The sequence below is a fragment of the Microplitis demolitor genome, chromosome 4 (assembly GCF_026212275.2).
Source record: "Microplitis demolitor isolate Queensland-Clemson2020A chromosome 4, iyMicDemo2.1a, whole genome shotgun sequence".
Taxonomy (NCBI): domain Eukaryota; kingdom Metazoa; phylum Arthropoda; class Insecta; order Hymenoptera; family Braconidae; genus Microplitis; species Microplitis demolitor.
In genome coordinates this window covers 13,032,113-13,047,813 of record NC_068548.1, presented here as the reverse complement: position 1 = coordinate 13,047,813, position 15,701 = coordinate 13,032,113, and the positions used below count along the sequence as shown (strand labels likewise).

The 15,701-nt window shown below is 28.6% G+C and overlaps 1 protein-coding gene across 2 annotated transcripts; it reads left to right on the top strand.

The window, feature by feature from the left end:
• On the top strand, window positions 1-8,554 carry LOC103571975 (ras-related protein Rab-14). 2 transcript variants are annotated; one of them, XM_008550339.2, is made up of 8 exons: window positions 1-94; window positions 206-442; window positions 1,342-1,454; window positions 1,536-1,662; window positions 1,737-1,854; window positions 1,928-2,046; window positions 7,869-7,937; window positions 8,038-8,554. In XM_008550339.2, the coding sequence occupies exons 3-8, from the start codon at window positions 1,349-1,351 to the stop codon at window positions 8,153-8,155; spliced, it is 657 nt and encodes a 218-aa protein (XP_008548561.1). In that variant the 5' UTR covers window positions 1-94; window positions 206-442; window positions 1,342-1,348; the 3' UTR covers window positions 8,156-8,554. The 2 variants fall into 2 exon arrangements, with proteins under 2 accessions (XP_008548561.1, XP_008548562.1); XM_008550340.3 differs by lacking the exons at window positions 1-94; window positions 206-442 and adding an exon at window positions 515-768.
• The last annotated feature ends 7,147 nt before the right edge of the window (window positions 8,555-15,701 follow it).

The window sequence follows — 15,701 nt, the reverse complement described above, 5'->3', positions numbered from 1 at the left end:
GAACCATGCTATTAGGGTAGTTGGGCGGAGATTACTATGGTAGATCTACCAATGTACAGTTTGAATACAAGTTAGTTTGAATTGAGATACGAAAGTAGGCTTTGACATAATAATTTTAATAAGATAATAGCATTTGTCATTTTAATGGAAATTTTTGTCAAGTATAAATTGAAATTGATTTTTTGTATATTTTCTATAATTTTAGTTTAAATCTTGACAGCTCTTTTGTGTGACATTCGATTGTCACCATAGTGGATCACTATCCGCCATATTCTGTCCATTGAAATTGTGTATTTAGTATGACTGTCACTTTAGTTTTCAATTCATAATATTATAGTAAACTTTCAATATTTGTGAAGTGATAGATGCGTGAAAGTTTTATTGAATTATTTTTTAACATAGTAAGAAGTTTTAAAGTTTTATCTATTTATTTCATTCACAGGTGAGTTATGAAACTGCTACTATAGTTCGTTTATGAATAAAAACTTGTAGAATATAAATTGTTGTCATAACAAAACGTACTCATCACATCATTCAGTTCATTATTCAACATCTTGTATGTAGACTCGTCTTGAAGAAAAAATAACTTGTCTGAATCGATTATTGTTTTATCAACCCATGTATACATACCTAAGTAAAAGATTCTTATCATCGCTGTCTAAAAGTTAATTTGTAGTCTTATAACTACTGATCGCATTTTAAGAGGCGATACATAAATGTGTCGAAGGTTTTTTATTTGGGTTTACATATACATATATAAATGTTATGGTGACAATTACTGCCTTTATATTTCTTTTTTTATGCGTGTGAATATAGCAGACATCAGACAAATTTAAAACTATAAATAAAGAGAATAAATAATTGACAAAATTGTATTTATAAAAAATGCACTTATCAATTTCAAAATTTTTTGAATGCGCATTTTTAAAAGATTTAATTTTATGAATTATTTACTATATTTATTAATAATTTAAAATTTGTCTGATGTCTGCTACATTCAGACTCATTCTTTTTTTCAGTATTAATCTAAAATATATTGATTATTATCGACATCAAGAGCTTACATAAATTTGAGTATGATGAAACAATTTTTAGACATCGCGCTTTAAATTCAAAATTTTTTTTAACTATGAACAATAGCTTTCTTTCATTTTTATTTTATCACTACTTCCATACTAAAATTTTTCGGTTACACATTAATGAACTCATCTATCAATATTTGCATGCAATTATTTTTTTTATTTTTTATTAATCACATTGAATTAATGAGTTCATACAATGGAAAAAAATCAAAGTAAATAAAAACTTTTAAAATGTGTTAAAATATTTTATGATTTTTAGATAAAAAATGTCGACAGGACCATACAACTATTCGTATATATTTAAATATATCATTATAGGAGACATGGGTGTTGGAAAATCATGTCTTTTACATCAGTTTACTGAAAAAAAATGTAAAATATACCAACTTAAAATTTGTAAATTTGAAATGATGTTACTTAAATTTTGACGCTTCCTTATGTTACGTATTCCAGTTATGGCAGATTGCCCACATACCATTGGCGTAGAGTTTGGTACTAGAATCATTGAAGTAAATGGTCAAAAAATAAAGTTACAAATATGGGACACGGCTGGACAAGAGCGGTTTAGAGCAGTTACGAGGTGTTAAAATATTTAACAAGTAATGTTTATCATGGCAGTTAATTAATTACACAGAAATATTCTTTTTATACTAGATCATATTATCGTGGAGCAGCTGGAGCACTTATGGTGTATGATATTACTCGGCGTTCTACTTACAATCACTTGAGTAGTTGGCTAACAGATACGCGCAATCTCACCAATCCCAGCACGGTAAGAATAAATTATTTAAGGTTTACTTGATATATATTTATTTTTATTCAGTAACATTTTCTGTTGGTTATAGGTTATATTTTTGATTGGAAATAAAAGTGACTTGGAAAGTCAACGGGATGTTACCTATGAAGAAGCGAAACAATTTGCTGATGAGAATGGTCTCATGTTTGTAGAAGCTAGTGCGAAAACGTAAATATAATTTTTTTTTCTTTGCATCTTTATAAAGAAAACTCAAATATTTACTATGCACTTTTTTAAAATCCACATTTAAAAAAACATTTTTTAGCTTCCATGATTTCATTAAAACTTTTTTTTAATATAACAAAATTTAAATTATTTGATATCTTTGTGATTTCAATTTTTTGCTCACCCCGACCGCAAAACCGTCGTGTGTACTCAACTGTTGAAAATCCGACTTAGCCCGACGCATTCACGTTAGATTAATTTTCTCATTCCCCTGGTTATGAAAAATGATTTAATTCATGTCAAGTGTATATTTATATATTAGTCAATTCAAATTATTTTAAATCGTTTCAAGTTGTTTTGAATCATATTTCTTAATCAAGATCATGTGGCGTAATGAATTCATTGAAATTAGACATTTATGTAAACTAAAAATTTTGATGAATATGATTAATTAGTTTTTAAATTAATTTTCATCAATATACATGTTGAAAAATGCAATTGAAAGTTTGCTTACAGTAAAAATATAATCAATTTTTAAGTTATTTACTGACGATATTTTCTAAACTAGCCAACCGATTAATATAAATTATGCTGTGGTCAAAAGAACCCGTGAAAATCTGACATCATTTTTCAAACATTTAATTTATTACAATATGCATTATCCGGGAAAGATAAGGCAAAATGTTATTTTTTAAATTTTTTGTCACTAATATATCTTGAACAAATCAACTAATTTTGATATTTAATCCGGTTTTCAATGCAATTTTTTAGATTCTCACGCTGAAAAACTCTAAAGTCAATCAGTAGATCGATTTCGAATTTATTAAAAAAAAAAAACAATATTATTTTACGAATTTTTTCCGGCAAGAATATTTATTGAACAATCCTAGTGGTTCTGATTCACGCTGATTTATCGTGAATCACCGTAAAAGCTCACCGTGAAGCGCCGTGAATCACGGTGTATCACGAAGAATCACCGCGATGTTACCGTAAATCACCGTGAATCATCTCCTAGTGGTTTGGATCTACAGTAATTCACAGTGAGTCACTATGAGAGCTCCCTGCGATGTGACTGAATCGCCGTGGTTTATTATTTTTATTATTACTATATTAGTATATTATTTTTACTAGTCAAAAAAATGTAATTTCTTTCCAAACAATCGACGTGTAGGGTCGGATAAATAATTTTTTGGGCTACGCAAGGCTAATTTCAAAGAATAATTATTGTTCGAGATATTGATCATAAACATTAATGTTATAATGTAATATAGAATATACCATAGTACTATCCAAAAAGGTACTTTTTACTCTGTCGAATAACAGGAGCACCCGCGTTAGCATTGCTTTCAAGTTTGGAATATAACAGTTCTGGAATGAATTTCTTACCAAGGACACCACAAGCAGCTAGGTACAATCTCGTGGCGAGTACTGAACTACTCCCGCTGCTTTTGCCTAGTAACGGTGACTTTCCCCTTCCCAATATTTACTTGATTCAACTCATGCGCGCTATTCACGTTTTATCATGCCTAACATCCAAACCCTAAATGGCCGTTAACCGACTGGTGAAAAATTATTTGTCAAAACGCAATAAAGATTTCTTCAATCCCGGCTATTGTGACGTAATAAAAATAAACGTAACTATCCTGATAGCCAAGTTGGCGAGAAACTGGTGTCAAACTTACAGTCGCAACTAGACGCCAATTTGGCCGCAAAAGTTGGCACTTCCAAAGTTGATAGATACTTTCTGAGAAAGTTGGTGGCAAAAGTTAGTTACAAAAGTTGGCAATCATAAGTTGTCGGGAAGTTGCCTTCAATTTTCTCAGAAACTTTCTTTCGAATTGCGGCTCTTTCCTGACGTCAACTTTCTCAGAAAGTCGGCGGTAACTTGAAGCCAAAAGTTGCAAAAGCTCGAGTTGTCGACAACTTCTTGTCAAGTTGGTCGCAAACTAATGAATACCAATTTTTTGACGAGCAACTCGTGCTATCAGGGTATCTTTCAGGCTCTAACTGAATATTAGGTAATTACAACTCCCTGTTGTTACCCATTGAGTAGCCAAGTTTGTGAAGCCGAATGTTTTGAACGTGGAGTTAAAACTTTGACTTATTGAATTTGAATTTCCGTTCAATTTAAATCTACATCCCTATAATGTTGTCATATTTTTAATATTTTTAGTTTTTTTTCACCATCTCACTAAACAACTACTTAAATTTCGCTTTTTAAGCAATTAATAAAACGTAAATAGCACACATGCATTGAATAAAATTATAGGCGTAACATGTAGGTTAAGTCCTTCACCCGCGATGTGTTTAGCACTACGACTCGTACTAACCACATTATGAATAACTTACCTTACTAGTTACACCAATAACTATTATCTGCCTAGAGTGAATCACGGTAAATCTCCATTGCTTGATTATGGAATATCATCGTTAATCACCATGATTCTATATACTGTTACCTCGAATTACCGTAAAAAATCACCGAGACTTAATGTGGAAGCTCACGAAAATTTTACCGTGTCTCACCGTAAATCACTATGAGAAATAACCTTGATTTCACCGTGATCTTACGCTGACATCACTGCGAATTACCTAGATTCACCGTGAACTACCTAGATTCATGGTGAATCACCGTAATTTCACCCTATTAACGTGATTTACCCAAATCACGGTGAATCAGGACCGAAAGGGAAATTATGGGATATTAATAGTTGATACGTCATTCGATGTAGTTATTTTAATTTCAGAGCTGATTACATTTTGGAATCAATCAACCAAGTATGTGAAAATTTATTCCAAATAACTTTTCACATACTTCGTAGTGTCGCAACTTTTGCCCGTTTAAAAAGTTCTAGGGAAAAAAATGAAAATCGTAAAATTAAAAAATTCGAAAGTCGTGATTTTAAATAACGAAGCAGCTAATTTCATGATTCAGAATATTTATTTAAAATCCGGCATAAAAAAACAAAAACATAGTTATGCTAGAAGCTAACAAAAGAATCCCTTTTAAAAAATTAGAGTTATTCGAAAATAATAAATTTAAACGATTAAATATGACAGAACAGTTCAGTGAAAGAAAATGAATTCACTACGTAAATTACGATAACATTCTGATATCCTAAACGTAAGAGAAAAAAAAAATATGTGTCCATTAAATAATAATTATCCTATACATGTTCCTACACATTCAGCCACAGATTCAGCTAGACATTCAACCACACATTATCACACATATTCAGCAACACATTATCCCACACAATTTCTCACACATTCAGCCACAGATTCAGCCGCACATTCAGGCACATATTTTCCCACAGATTTTCCCAAACATTATCTCACACATTTTCCCAAACATTATCCTACACATTCAGCCACACATTATCTCACACATTTTCCTAATGTGTGGGATGTGTAGGAAAATGTGTGGAATAATGTGTGGGAAAAAGTGTGGCTGAATGTGTGAGGAAATGTCTGGTATAATGTGTTGCAGAATGTGTCGTATAATGTGTGGCTGAATATGTGGGATACGTACTATACGGTTCGAGCTCATTTTCTTATAAAACATAGAAATGAGTCAACCGCTTCTAATACCTCCTCAAAGATTCAAATTGGTTGATCCGTTCAAAAGTAATAGATTATTTACATACACACGTTTGTACATAGTCACTCACTCACTATCATCTGATAAAAGAACCTAGTTTTATTCCTCTGAGATTTATTAGTTTATTGTAGAGATCTAACTACGATGCTAGCGCTCTGCTATAATAATATATAATAACATTCGAGTGTGCGTGTGTATGTACGATCGCGTGCATTAATTCGGGCAGGTTTTCATGTTCAGAGTTTTTTCGCCACTTGTAAATTTAGCCGTTTCTAAACTTTAAATTTAAAAAATTGTAAATTGTGATATTTGTAAAATTATCTAAATTTAAAAAATCCCACCCCTAAAGTAAACAAAATTGAAATACGGTAAAAAGTAAATTCAGCTAATTATAAAATATGACAATGGAAAAAAAATTCAACAATCTAGAGAAATTTTAAAATAAAGTCATCTGGAAAATGAGCAATTTAAAAAGTTGACATAAACAAAATAATACTAATCATAAAATAGCTTAATTAAAAAAAGAGAATTCTGAAAATGTATTCAAATTTAAATATAAACAATTGAAAAAAAGTAGGATTAAAATAAATGAATTTTGAAGCTTGGAAAATCATAAAGGTAGCCAATCTAAAACCTAGCCACGTGAAATCAGCTAATTCTAAACTTGTAAATTTATAAAATTAGCCGTTTGTAAACCATGCGAATTATAAAAATTGCCGCCTGTAAACCTGACAATGTATGAAATTTCCCCGTTTCTAAACCCAGCGATTTAAAGAATTCGTCGATAATTGTTTTTTATAGTAAAAATACAATACATTATACTTTTGAAAGTAATTTAAAATTTAATAAATATATTATTAATTTTATAAATGTATTTATTAAATTTTAAAATTCTCGTACTTTTGCTGTTATCTCCGAAATCATTGACTAATAAAAAAATGTAAACAGCAAATTTGTTGGTAATTTAATTTCCTAAAAAAAAAAGTCCTATAGACCAAATTGCTTAGATTAATAATTTCTGAGATATTGAAGTTGAACTCATTGATAGTATAAAATTTTTATGGTTTATCAAATTTTGGACAAGTGATAGTTGATTGAAAATATATAATAATACAATATGGAAAATCAATAATTTCAAACTTTTCATTCGATAAACCATAAAAATTTTAAACTACTAATAAGTAAAAGTTCAATATTTTAAAAAATACTGATCTAAGGAATTAGATTTATAGGACTTTTTTGGTAGGAAATTAAATTTTCAACAAATTTGTTGTTTACATTTTTTTTTGTTAAGTCAATGATTTCGGAGATAACAGCAAAAGGTCGAGAATTTTAGGTGAAAATCAATTTCAGTGACCTTTACCAACTCACCAGTATAAGTTTGGGCGCAATCGACACTATTGAAGATTGTTTAATTCTGAGTAAATCTGAGTAGATAGTGTTTCATCCTAAGTCACATACCATACTTTACATGATTATCTACATTGGAACTTCAAGATTCAGTATCAGCAGCCAGTAAAAAATAATTTAATTTCAAGTTGATGATGCGAAGAACTTTTAGAGAATGAGAAATCTGTGATTTACAGTCACTTATTGAATAGTAAATAAGACAAAAATATTATTTTCACTCATTTTTTTAGTAATTTTATTTACTTAATTAAAACTGTCACTTAAAAAATGAAATGAGTGAATTGAAGTGGTAAGTAAATAAATGAAAGTAATAAGCCTGCAAATGAACATCAAATATAACTAACACCGGGCAGAAACAATTGTGTTTCTTCCCAAGAGTTTCTGTCCACTGTATGCAGGTATTGGTGAATTACGAATTCGCTAGCAGTTGTTTGCAGCATTGACTTGAACTTAGCTTGTTTACACTGGCTGTAGAGACACTGAAATTTCAAATTTTGGTGCTGGTATTATGAAAAAAAGATTAAAAAAAGTATTATGAAAAAAAGATTAAAAAAAATTTAATGTGTGCTTACTGACCATCAATTTCAAATTATTATATCGTGAGATCAATATTCAATCATTTACGAAGTGTTCGTAACACTTGTACCTGGTGTCTCTGTCCAACCATTCTAAGATTCGACTTGGCCAGTTTACTAATTGTGTAACTGCTAGCAGTAAATAAATATTTACGCTAATAAACCATAAATACAGGTTTAGCAACTTAATTAATAGAATAATCGCGAAGTGTTGATATTTGATTTAAATTTAATTTCAGGGGTCATAACGTTGAAGAAGCCTTCTTAGATACAGCTAAAAAAATATTCCAGAGTATAAGAGATGGTCGGTAAGTATCAAGACGAAATTCAATTATAATTGTCGAATATTATTGACTTAACTAAATGGTATTTAGCAAATAAAAAATTATCGATTATTATTTTTCATAGTTTGGATTTGAACGCAGCTGAATCAGGAGTTCAGCACAATCCCAGTCAGCCTGAACGTACTAATTTACATGGAGCTACTAGTGAACAACATAGTGGCAAAGATTCCTGTTCTTGTTAATCGTTTTCTCTACCAAAATCAATTGATTTATGACTACTAATAGATAATGCGATTATTGTTCACATTCAAATGTTTCTAATTTTATTCATTAATCTGTATTGCAAAATCAATATTATATGATTTTTTTTATTTATTTATAAAGTTATAGTAGAATAATTTTTTATGTACAATGTTACTTTTATAATCAAATTCATTTTATGAGTTTTTAAATTTATCTTTAGTTTAAGATTATATTAATCTATTTGAATTTATAATATAAAACCAATCGGACCATACGTATGTTTATTTAGGTATTGATATCTACAATTATTTTAAGTACTCGTCAAAATAACACTTAACAGTGTCTCACATGATGAAAATATAATGATATTTATTTAAATATAAATATAAAGTAAACTATGGAACGTATTGATTTTGTTCCTCAAAAGACCCAAGTTATGTAAAAAATTCAATTAGAAATCATGAGTAAAAGTTACACTTTTAAGCGATTCTTTAAAATTTACAAGTAGTCGGCATATCAACTATTGCTTCCGCTTCCAAATTATGAATTTTACTTTTCCGAGAAACCGTTAATTTTGAATAAAAATATTTTCAAGCGAAGTCTTAGTCAGAAAATCGAGTGTAACGAAAAAAGGGGTATTATCATAAGAACGGAAATTGATGAATTAATGACATGGAGCTAATCAGAAACCGGTTACCTCCAGTGCCCACCCCTTGTTACAGAAGCCGTTTTGGTCTTTGTTTAGAAGAGGGGCTCACGGCTAATCGAAATAGCGAAAATTCAATTTTAGATATGTCACTTTGCAATCAATTTCAACCGCCATTATTTTTCGGTGGATTGAAGGTATATTTGTTTAATTGTAAGTACAAAAAGTGTTTCTAGTCAAGTGTTTTATTTGCTAAAACTTAATATGATTAATTTCAAATTATTTTGAAATTTTTATAGTTCCATGCTAAACTACACTAAATGACATAATTCTCTTATCATTTTATGTATTGACTCTTGAGACCCGTATTAATAGTCAGAGCTTAAGTGTAAGTCCATCTTAAGCATGAGCTTAAGGCAGCATTTAGATTCATAGACGACTATCTTAAGATATACTTGAAAATTGAGTCTTAGCTGAGACATGTAGTTGAGATATATATTCATAATCGTAACTTAAGACTAGACTGAAAATCAAATATTTCTGATGTATTCATATTCAAATAATACAATCTTATAGAAGGTCTTAAGGCTGGGCCGCACCTAACGAAATCCCGAATTTAAGAATTCTAATTATTTATTAAATAATTGTCATAACAGCAATTTTCTTAGCTTCCGACTAAAAGCAAAAGACGAACTTCCTCGTAAGATTTTCATCACCTGAGTCCCATAAATATTCAAAAAATAATTAGAATTCTTAAATTCGAGATTACGTTAGGTACGGCCGAGCCTTAACCTTACTTTTTATCGGAAAAAGAGTTTTTGTCAAGTCAACATTTTAGTTGACTTAAGTCGGTCTTAAATAATTTTGACAGTGAAAATAGTAGTAAACATAACGGATTTCCTGACGAATGAAATATCTGGGTCATCTTAGCATCCTGTATTGATGGACCACCTCCTGTAGCCAAACGTTGCTGCTTTTCTCTGGTCAAAGCATTTTTTCCTGCGTCTTCAAATTTGACAACTTTTTAAACTACCCAACTTGATAATTATTACATTATCTACCTTTTTCGAAATCACAGTTGATGAATTGAAACAATTTTTTATATGATCCTGAATCCCTGATTAAAAACTCTGATTGAAACTGATTGAATCTGATTGAAACTCAATCAGAATTTTATCAGTTTCAATCAGAAACGAATTTTCAATCAGAAATGTTCGGGAGCGTTCGAGCGTCCTGATTGACTTTCTATCAGTTTCAATCATTTCAATCATTTCAATTTTTAAGAACTTATTTTCTGATTGAATCTGATTGAAACTGATTGGATTTTTCTCTATCAGTTTCAATCAGATTCAATAAGGAAATAATAATTTTCAAAAAGTTATTTTCCGATTGAATCTGATAGAAACTGATTGAGAAAAATTCAATCAGATTCAATGAGAAAATAATAATTTTTAAAAAATTATTATTGTATTAAAAATTCGTATAACGACAATGTACAGAGAAATTGAGCTTCAATGTAATATTAAGCATCAAAATAAATTTTTTCTCTCTAAAGTAAGTATTTAATTTGTAGATAAAAATAAAAGTCAACGTCAGGGTTGAAATTATAACTTTTTTTTATTGAACCTCAAAATTATTCGGTTGCATACAAATATCCCTGATTAAAAACTCCGATTGAATCCGATTGAATCTGATTGAAACTCAATCAGAATTCTATCAGTTTCAATCGGAAATGAATTTTCAATCAGAAACGTTCGGGAGCGTTTGAGGCCTCCGATTGAATTTCAATCAGATTCAATCGGAAAAAAATATTTTTTATTTTCTGATTGAATCCGATTGAAATATTTCAATCAGTTTCAATCAGATTTAATCGGAAAATAATAATTTTTTAAAAACTACTTTCCGATTGAAACCGATTAAAACTGATTGAGAAAAATTCAATCAGATTCAATCGGAAAATAATAATTTATTTCTCGATTTTATCCCGATTGATCAATTTTTTATTTCTCCGTGTAGAATGTTCTACTTGATTTTAAACTATCTTCCTGATGAGCTAGATATAGCTAAAGTCCTTAGTAAAAATGAAACGAGGCACTGGCTAGCGTCTCGCTAGCGTCGCTAGAATCAATGCTAACGGTAGATGACAGACGAGGCGGCCCTCGTTTATTTTTAATAGGGGTATGCGTATTATCTATGAGATACGAGTAGTTTAACATTAGACAGTATAAAAATTGTAAGCTTAATATAGTATAAATCCTTTTTACTGTAGAATGTTCTACTGATTGTATCTTATAAACAGTGCACTTTAGCGATATCACCCTGTTTAGAAAATCTCATAGATTCTCATACATTCCCATAGAGATTTTATGAGAATGAATGAGTTCTACGAGAAGTGCTATATGGTTAAGTATAGGGCCTTATACATACAGCTATAAGAATCTCTTGGATTTTTTTAGCAGGGAAGCATAATAAACAATTCTGTAGAGGACGAAATTTTCTAAAAGATGGGTGCTATGCATCTTTTTCGTACGATGAGCCGTTTTTTTTTTTTTTCACTATTAACAAAATTATATGAAACAAGTGAAAAATAGACTTTCGGAGCAGATAGAATCGATATAGATCGAGTTAGAGCAATTTGTTTTATAGACTTTCAAATTCAACAAATTCTCTGCAAATTAAAACTGGTTTCAAAACGATAGCTTAAAATCTGGCTAAGTTATAGCAATTTAAAAAAAATGTTATTCAATTAACATACTTTTTAAATGGAAAAATTTGATACTCGAGAGAAAGTACACTGATAGAAGGATTTCTTAGTATTAAAAAAGATTTGTTAATATTTAACAAATTATTTCTTAACGGAGCTTTATTTAAGAAATATTTATTAATATTTAACAAATCATTTCTTAAACATCATTTTTTTGTATTTAATAAATATTTCGTAGCATCTAATAAACGATTTGTTAATATTTAATAAACGATTTCTTTCCATTTAAAAAATGATTTATTAGTATTTAATAAATCACTTTTTAACAATTAATGAATCACTTTTTAATAATTAATAAATGAATATTTTATATTTAATATATTTTTTATTATTTGAACAAATTTTTTTTTTATATTTAAGAAATTATCTATTAACTTATTTATTAAAATTTAATTCATAAAATCACACAGTTCAAGAATATATATCTATATATGTTTTTGCATGCAGCTACACACATTCATTAATATTTATATTTATAAACAAAAATAACTAAAACAACCATCGTAATTAACACTATAACTAGAATAAACAAACTAAAATTTCTTATATTAAACTACGCTGAGAAATAACATAAAATCCGTTTGATAGTACATGTGTTTTTAATGGTTTTATATTTGATTAAAATTGAACTGAATATAATTAACAAGGCTTCCATATTTTCATATTTATAATATGGATGATAATTTACAAAACACTTCTGATATAAATATTATTTAAGTATATGAGAGCTTCAGTTGTAGGTTACGTTTAACCAACAATGCAAGCTAGAACGGAGTAAAAAATATGACGTCGCAACGACACACACATATAGCTCTTTTAATACGTGTACACCACTACAGGCTCGTGTGTAGCCCTCTACCGACAAATTCGTCTAAGAAATATTTATTAAATATTAACAAGCCTTGTTTGGTGCTAACAAATATTTCTTTTATGTTAATAAGACTTTGTTAGCATTAAAAATATTTCTTAATAATAAAGAAGTTACTTATTTCATTATAATAAATATTGTTAATAATTACTAAATATTTGTTAAATCCAAAAAAGTCAGTTGAGAAAAATTTAATAAATCAATTTATTACTCCTAAACAAATCCTTCTATCAGTGTACTTTAAATTAAATTTAAGAGCTGAAATTTTCAGGGAATTTTTTTCTCAATATAAACAACAAAATTTTCTTGTATCGGCTAAAAAAAAAAAATTTCGTTTCAAACGAAGCGGATTCAATTAGAAAATAATAATTTATCTATCGATTATTTTCCGATTGAATCCGATTAAATCCGATAGAAAATTTTCAATCAGTTTTAATCAGATTCAATCAGAAAATAATAATTCATTTATCGAATATTTTCTGATTAAATTCGACAGACAATTTTCAATCAGTTTCAATCGGATTCAATTGGAAAATAACAATTCAGATAGTATTGATAATTATTAAAATTTGGGCAGATATGAATTTCATTTATCATTAATTCAGCAATTTTTAAAATATCCAAGTATAGAATTTTATCTGTCTTTCCAATTTAATCAATTTTATAAAAAGTTAAAACAAGCATTTTTCAGGATTATATAAAAACTTTTTTTAAAAAACTGTATTGATTGAGTTTAAAACTATCAAGAAAATAAAAGGAAACATCAATAAAAAATTATATATATATTAAGATAGTTAAAAAAAAAAATTTTTTTTTTTTGGTATCCCAAAATTGACAGTCTACCTAAAAATAAAAATTTCGGTACCAATCCAAGCTCTTAATAATAATACTACAGTTTGCGTCAATCAATTTTTCTATTTTCTATTTAAATAACACGGGAAAAAAGCTTTTTCTTTTTTAGAATTTTCTAACTTACAAGCCAATCAACGAATTATTATGCACGATAGATATTTTTGTAGGATATTGAATGCTCTACAACAAAAGTCTCATCATTTTTTGATAAATCTAACTGTTCAAAAGTTATTTGAGCTTAAAGTCAAATTTATAGAAAATTTTGAGATCTTCTTACTTTTCCGGCGAAACTATCAGTTTTATCAGAAAATCTCATAGAAACTTTTTTGTAGGTAATTTCATTTCTCAAAAATTATTATGAATAAAGTTTTTTAAAATTTCGCTTTTTTTTTCTAGTTATTTTTATTTCTATGTCAAGCTCTTAAAAAAATAGTTTTCTGATTGATTTTTTATAAATTCTAAAATATATTTTTTGTATTTTAACTTATATTTTTTTAATAAATTTTTTTCGTGGGGGTGTTTAACGCAAGGATTTTCGTATGCTCCAACTAATAGAAAAAAAAAGTTGCTTGAACCAAGAGAAAAATTTCTTAGAAGAAAAGATATATGTAGAGGAGAGGAAATTCACCAGTCCTAGGTAATAGCATTGGGAGTAGTTCGGTGCTCGCCACTAGATAGCACCTACCACTTGTGACGTGTCTCTGGTAAGAAACGTAGTTCAGACGTATTGTATTCCAGACTTGGAAGCAATTCTGACACGAGCACTCCTCTGTTCTTTGACAGAGTGACAAGTGCCATTTTTGGTGGTAATATAGTATATCCTATATTACTTCATGACATGAAATCTGATTGTTAATATAGATTCAACGTAGATTTTAATATATTTGATTTTTTAATTTTTTACCATTTAATAATATATAAAATTATTTTTTCCCGGGAATCGATAATTTTTGATTAATTTACAATCGAAACCTTCCGGAAATATCTGATTAAATCCGATTGAAACTAATTGAAAGTCAATCAGAAATTTCCGATTGACTTTTAATCAGTTTCAATCGGATTCAATCGGAAACTTTCGAATGATTCCGATTAAAACTGATTAAAAGTCAATCGGAAATTTCTGATTAACTTTCAATCAGAATCATTCGGAAGTTTCCGATTGAAACTGATTGAATGTCAATCAGAAATTTCCGATTAAATCTGATAGGACGTTTTCAATCAGTTTCAATCGGAGTTTTTAATCAGGGAAGTTAGCAGCTCATCACTAATTTTCGGATTTTGTATTTTAACAAATTAATTACAAAAAAAAAAAATTAAAGTTATGCACTTGTAGAAAATTAAAAAAACTATAGGTGCTATTTTTCAAAATAATTTTTTTTTGTAATTTACCCTTTAAAAAAAAAAAAAAAAAAACAAAAAATTATTAGACGTCGGCTAACTTGAGTATCATTCTTTTATTAGGTTCCATGCATCGGCTTTTTCACCTAATGAAACTGCATTACTTTTTTTATTTTCGATCAAATGTGAGAAGTCTTTTAAGATTTGAAGAACGTCTTTTTTTTGACTTGACTATAATGGCTACTCTTTGTCCGTCCAGTCATATTTTATTTTAGCTATAAATATTCCACTACCCGCAACAATTGCACTTTTGCTGTCTGTACAGTACACATTTGTTTATACTTCTGAGTATTAACTCATTTTTACAATAATATAAACAGAACGTTTCAACGTATCAGGTTATCAGATACAAAAGAAATATTACGTAAATGAACGAACACATATTTTCATGATTTTAAGTTTAGTCTTACTGGGACGACGTCCATTGGACAGATTCCAATTGGAAAAGTAATCGATAGGACATATCCCAATAACCCAGATCCTTATTACATGAATTACCAATTACTAATAATTCCGATGACCCAAATTTTCAATCACCTAAAATCCCGATCATCAGTAATTTCAATTACTAATACTACCAATTACCCAAATTTCCAATAATTCAAAATTTCGATAGCTTGATTTTTCGTTAACTAGAAATATTGATGACAAGACATTCCAATTGGACAGGTTTCGTAAGCTCAAAGTTGATTTCTTTGTTATCGACAGATGATACTTATTGTAAAAAGTACACTCAGTTATATTATACAAATGGCCAAAAACTATATATTATAAAATGAAATTTAAATTAAAAATGAAATCATCAATTATAATTATTTTTAATAATAATAATGTTTTTTAATATTATTATCATTTTTACAGCGTTAACTTAAATCATATTTACAACTGATCGTTATTTATCTTCTTATATTAACGAATTACTTAAAAAAAAAAAAAAAAAAACACTTATGATTATTAATATTTAATTTTTATTATTATTGTTTTCTTTTTTTTTTTATTTTCATTTTCAGAAAAGCA